Source organism: Lottia gigantea (assembly GCF_000327385.1).
Source record: "Lottia gigantea unplaced genomic scaffold LOTGIsca_39, whole genome shotgun sequence".
NCBI classification, from domain to species: Eukaryota; Metazoa; Mollusca; class Gastropoda; family Lottiidae; genus Lottia; species Lottia gigantea.
This window is the reverse complement of record NW_008709333.1, coordinates 949993-955400: the sequence shown is the minus strand read 5'-3', so window position 1 is coordinate 955400 and position 5408 is coordinate 949993. Positions and strand designations below refer to the sequence as shown.

Sequence of the window (5408 nt, the reverse complement as noted above, 5' to 3'; positions counted from 1 at the left end):
ATGAGAGAGATGGGGAGGGAGGAGAAGGAAGATGAGAGAGATGGGGGAGGGAGGAGATTGGGGAGGGAAGATGAGAGAGATATGGGAGGGGATGAGATTGGGGAGGGAGATGGGGAAGGGCTAAAGGGAAGGGGAGATGGATTTTTTTGTTGTCAGAATTTTTTTTTAAAGCGCATCCTTTCAATAAAGTTATGCATCTCACAAAATTTTTTATTGTATTCTTTGACCTTTGTGTTTGTAAGCCAATATAATACACACTTGACGCTTGTATACCTTTCCTTTTTGTGATATATATTTTCGTAAACATGAGCGACACAAAAAAGAAATAAAATATTTCCGAGGTCGTTGTGTATTTTTTACCCACCTTCTAATGGACTGCTAAACATGTCACTTCTTATTAAACATAACTTTCAACTCAAAAAATACCACACGGCATTTTAAATTGATAAAAGAAAAACGAAATGACTTGTAACAAATTCACCTACAGACCAGAGTTAAATATTCACCCAATTACTCTCTCTCAATATTAAAGAGACAGTTTGCCAGTTAGAGTGAAGGGGTGTGGGGTACCTTTTGGATCAGTAGTGTCGTTTCGGACAAGGGGGTGTTACTCTACTTTTATATGAGGAGGTGAGGATTGTAGAAGGGCAGCAGCCAGAACAGCGGGTTCAGTCAACTCTTTTTCGATTTCCAAATGTCGAGGGATCTTTCAAATGCACGGCCTGTAGCTGACGGGGCCTCAGTTTATTGTATAATCTTAGTGACTATACGCTTTCTTTGTGTCAGCCCCTCTGAACTGTATGGGCAACCGGGATGAAAAATCATACGATATTATCTCGGCCTACGCCGAGATCAGAGTTTGACCCTCCCCGTCAGCATGGGAACTAGATAAAACCAATAAAATTGCATTGTACACAGAACCACGGGTGTATTCTTAACATACCAGAAGATGGCACAAGCGTGAAGGGTAAAGTGGTGAAGGAGGGAATGACATGACCATCGCCCAATGGCCTGCCCTCTAAATACGGCACTGCACACAACCTCTCTTTAACATACTTTCACCACCCAAACCCTGACATTTCCATGTTCAAAAAATTTAAATGTTGATTGAAAAAATGACTAATAATAAGACAGTGGGTAGAGGCTTTAACAATAGTTGATCATCGGAAGGTAAGGTAGACAGCAACAAGGACAGTCGTATACTACAGTTTGGTTACACTCACGTTACAGATACGACACAGAGTTACAGGTACGACATAGAGTTACAGATAAGACATAAATTTCAGGTACGTGGACTTACTTACCGGTTAGAGTATGCTTACTCTTTCTACTCAGCATCAAGTTTAATTTGACTTATTTTGGCCAGAGCCATTGCTCGGATTTCGACTAAAAGAGCTTTTAAGATGTTTTTCTAAACTTTGTATTGTGTATACGTGATGCTGATAGCATCATATTGAACCATTCCAATGTTCAGACGTCTGTGGTTCTTCCTCTAAAACTAAGTGTTTTTCGTTTAAGCTGCCTTCTGTTGTTATCAGTTGCCATTCGTTGCTATCAGTAGCCATTAGTTGCTATCAGTAGCCATTCGTTGCTATCAGTTGTCATGCATTACTATCAGTTTCCATCACCTGTCATCAGCTCCCATCCGTTGGTATTGGCTTTCATCCGTTTCTATCATTTGTCATCCGATGCTATCAGTTGTCATCCATCGCTATCAGTTGTCAGCGATCGGAGTAGCCAGAATCTACGACCATCCTATATTCGGTCAAGTTTTCGACAGTTCTATTCCGTTGAGATGTCTTGAAGCGTCAGTCGACGTGGGCCAACCTTATAGCAGTGATTTAATAATTGATTTCATAAATTCAAGCAATTCAACTTTAATTCAAGATACTTTGCTGTAAAAGAATATAAAATGACTTGGTCTAACAAACACGCTGAGTAAATCTCATGACGGACGTCTATGGCAGAATGACAACCTTTCAGCAATCTTCGAAAGTTTCCGTAAAGCTGAATCTGGCAAAGCACTAACGGAAAAGGACGTACCGTGAAATCTCGCTGTGCAACAGATTAAGTTTTACGGAAACAGCCGAGGATTGCCGAATACTTAATGGTAGATAGACCAATGACATTTTTTAAAATTCTATTTTCAGTTTTTTTCACCATGATGTATTTATTGTCTTCCGCTTTCGTTCTCTCAGGTAGGTCTACAAAATATTAAAAAGCAGATGATTCGTTTCGTGTTTTTGGGTGAATCTCCTTACCATCCATGATCTTAAAAAATTGTTTTGGAACATGTTCTGGTTGGTTAGAATGCTCAACCAATCAATCAAATACCAAACCAATTGACGTATCGCGGACAAGATAACCACGACCTTTTCATCAAAGGAGACAAATCTTAAATGTTCCGTCTACTTGCGCAATACGTCAATTAATGAGTTATATCAGTCGGGGGTCGTGTTACACATTAACTGGCATTGCTCATCCACATTAATATAACATTAGCATAAATCATAACAACTTCCTTTTTGTCCTTTCAGTTTTAATAATGGCGACACAACAGCAAGATCCAAACTGTCCTTATTCTGACGGATATTTCGAAGATGCGAGCGACCTTCGCTTCTTCTTTCACTGTGGAGGCGGCGTGGGGGTAAGAACAGCCTGCCCCAACAACACCCTGTTCTACTCCCAGCTGGGTAACTGTATACCTTTAGAGGCACACCCCGCCTTTCATGGGTTCTCCTGTGAACAATCGGATGGGCTCTTTCAGATGCCCAATAACGACTGTACCAGTTTTCTGTCGTGTGTCGGGTGGATTCCCTACGTAATGCAGTGTCCAGACACCACGTTTTGGAACGACCGCGATGGTTCTTGTGGAGCCTATGTTAATTCTACATGTTTTAATGGATATTAAGTTAAATACCAACTTAAAATCAAATATTAAAATCCTATTTTGAAGGTGAAACGTGGATGTCGTTGAGCCAATTTAATAAAATTATTTCTATTACAGAAAAAGGTTTTTTTCCTGAAGAAATTTGTGTGGGGTTTTCTTTCTGGCAAATTGAATTGGAATGCTACATCTTCACAATGTTAATATAACGAACTTCGTACGTACTATAAGTACAAAAGCTTGACAGTGCTAGGTGCTCATTGAAGGAACTCCCATAAAAATGTCATTTTATGTCTGGCTCTAAACGTGCCAATATTCCATTAGTATATCACGCATGGGGAACGGATATGGGCAATCTGCTAGCTAATTAGACACGATAGTACGCTCTAGTCACATTCTGACCACAGAAAACTGCCATTGTACCGAGCAATCTGCTGGCTAGTTAGACAGGACAGTTTGGTATGCTCTAGTCTATTTCTGACCACAGAAAACTGTCATTGTACCGAGCAATCTGCTGGCTAGTTAGATAGGATAGTTTGGTATACTCTAGTCGCATTCTGACCACAGAAAACCGTCATTGTACCGAGCAATCTACTAGCTAGTTAGACACAGAAAACTATCACTGTACCAAGCAATCTACTAGCTAGCTAGACACAGAAAACTGTCACTCTACCAAGCAATCTACTTGCTAGCTAGACACAGAAAACTATCACTGTATCAAGCAATCTACTAGCTAGCGAGACACAGAAAACTGTCACTCTACCAAGCAATCTACTTGCTAGTTAGATACAGAAAACTATCAATGTACCAAGCAATCTAGTAGCTAGCTAGACACAGAAAACTGTCATTGTACCAACCAATCTACCAGCTAGCTATTCAGACACGATGGCTGTGTATCATAATCTGTCATCTAACTTTTTAACAAAATATTTTGTTATGAGTCAGCTCATTTCGTATTCTAACATTAGGTGGTGCAGGCAGGTGCCGAGTAAAATATAACCATCATATTTACATCTCCGCATTAAAAAATGGGCCCTGCCTGGCCATCTACCACACTCAAATAAGACATTTATGTACTTACACTTGTCTAAACGTTAGTCCGAAATGTACTGTCCCTCATGCACATAGCCATCGTATCACGAATACGGGTTTTGACATGTCTTACGAATGGTGGCGTGGTTTGGACACGGGAGGCAATAGCTAGACTTGATTGTGGAATGGTATGCCCGCTGTCTCTTGCTAATTTCCGCCAGTAAGTGGATTGTTGGCCAATATAATAGCCCCATAGTCAATAAGGTACAGATAGTAAAACTTTGATTCATTCATTATAAGGTACAGAACATTTCATTTCATTAGTCCAATAAGATACAGAACAGTAGGATATAAAACTCTATTTCATTTCATTAGTCCAATAAGATACAGAACAGTAGGATATAAAACTCTATTTCATTTCATTAGTCCAATAAGATACAGAACAGTAGGATATAAAACTCTATTTCATTTCATTAGTCTAATAAGATATAGAACAGTAGGATATAAAACTCTATTTCATTTCATTAGTCCAATAAGATACAGAACAGTAGGATATAAAACTCTATTTCATTTCATTAGTCTAATAAGATACAGAACAGTAGGATATAAAACTCTATTTCATTTCATTAGTCTAATAAGATATAGAACAGTAGGATATAAAACTCTATTTCATTTCATTAGTCCAATAAGGTACAGAACAGTAGGATATAAAACTCTATTTCATTTCATTAGTCCAATAAGATACAGAACAGTAGGATATAAAACTAAATTTTCATTTCATTAGTCCAATAAGATACAGAACAGTAGGATATAAAACTAAATTTTCATTTCATTAGTCCAATAAGATATAGAGCAGTAGGATATAAAACTCCATTTCATTTCATTAGTCTAACAAGATACAGAACAGTAGGATATAAAACTATATTTCATTTCATTTCATTAGTCTAACAAGATATAGAGCAGTAGGATATAAAACTCCATTTCATTTCATTTCATTACTATAGAATCTATTTCAATGATATTTTCGGACTAAGAAGCCTCGTGATGTGAGATATTAATTTTATTGCTGTTTTATAAAACAATCTATTACTTATTACCATAATGCATCGCCCTCGGCCTTCATAAATGAAATGAAATAAATAATATTAAGAAATAAACAAATAAAATTGATTAAACCAGTGTTGACAATGACATTGTACTCTTCTTTTAGGATCTGGATCAAAAAAATATCAATGTAGAGATATCAAATGAGGAAGTTGTTCAAGGACATTGGAGCCCAAATTTGTTGTCATTGAGGGGATTTGCAGAAATACAAAATATCTGCCCGAAAAAAAGAAAAAAAAATTATCTTTGTGATCGGCCCCAACAATAGGCCAATGGCCAAATGGCTGCTGTACAACTTTGAATTTTGGAGGGGCCACCTAGAATCCATTTTAGAGGGGTCATGCTGTGGGGGGGGGGGGGGGGGGGGGGGGGAAAAAAAAGGTAT

General features: G+C 38.1%; 1 protein-coding gene across 1 annotated transcript; it reads left to right on the top strand.

The window, feature by feature from the left end:
• Positions 1 to 3000, top strand: LOTGIDRAFT_233398 (hypothetical protein; the record flags this gene model as incomplete). Its single annotated transcript, XM_009059433.1, has 4 exons — positions 1 to 151; positions 2151 to 2198; positions 2538 to 2647; positions 2768 to 3000. 4 exons carry the CDS (start codon positions 1 to 3, stop codon positions 2909 to 2911), a joined length of 453 nt encoding a protein of 150 aa, XP_009057681.1. The 3' UTR covers positions 2912 to 3000.
• Between the last annotated feature and the right edge of the window lie 2408 nt (positions 3001 to 5408).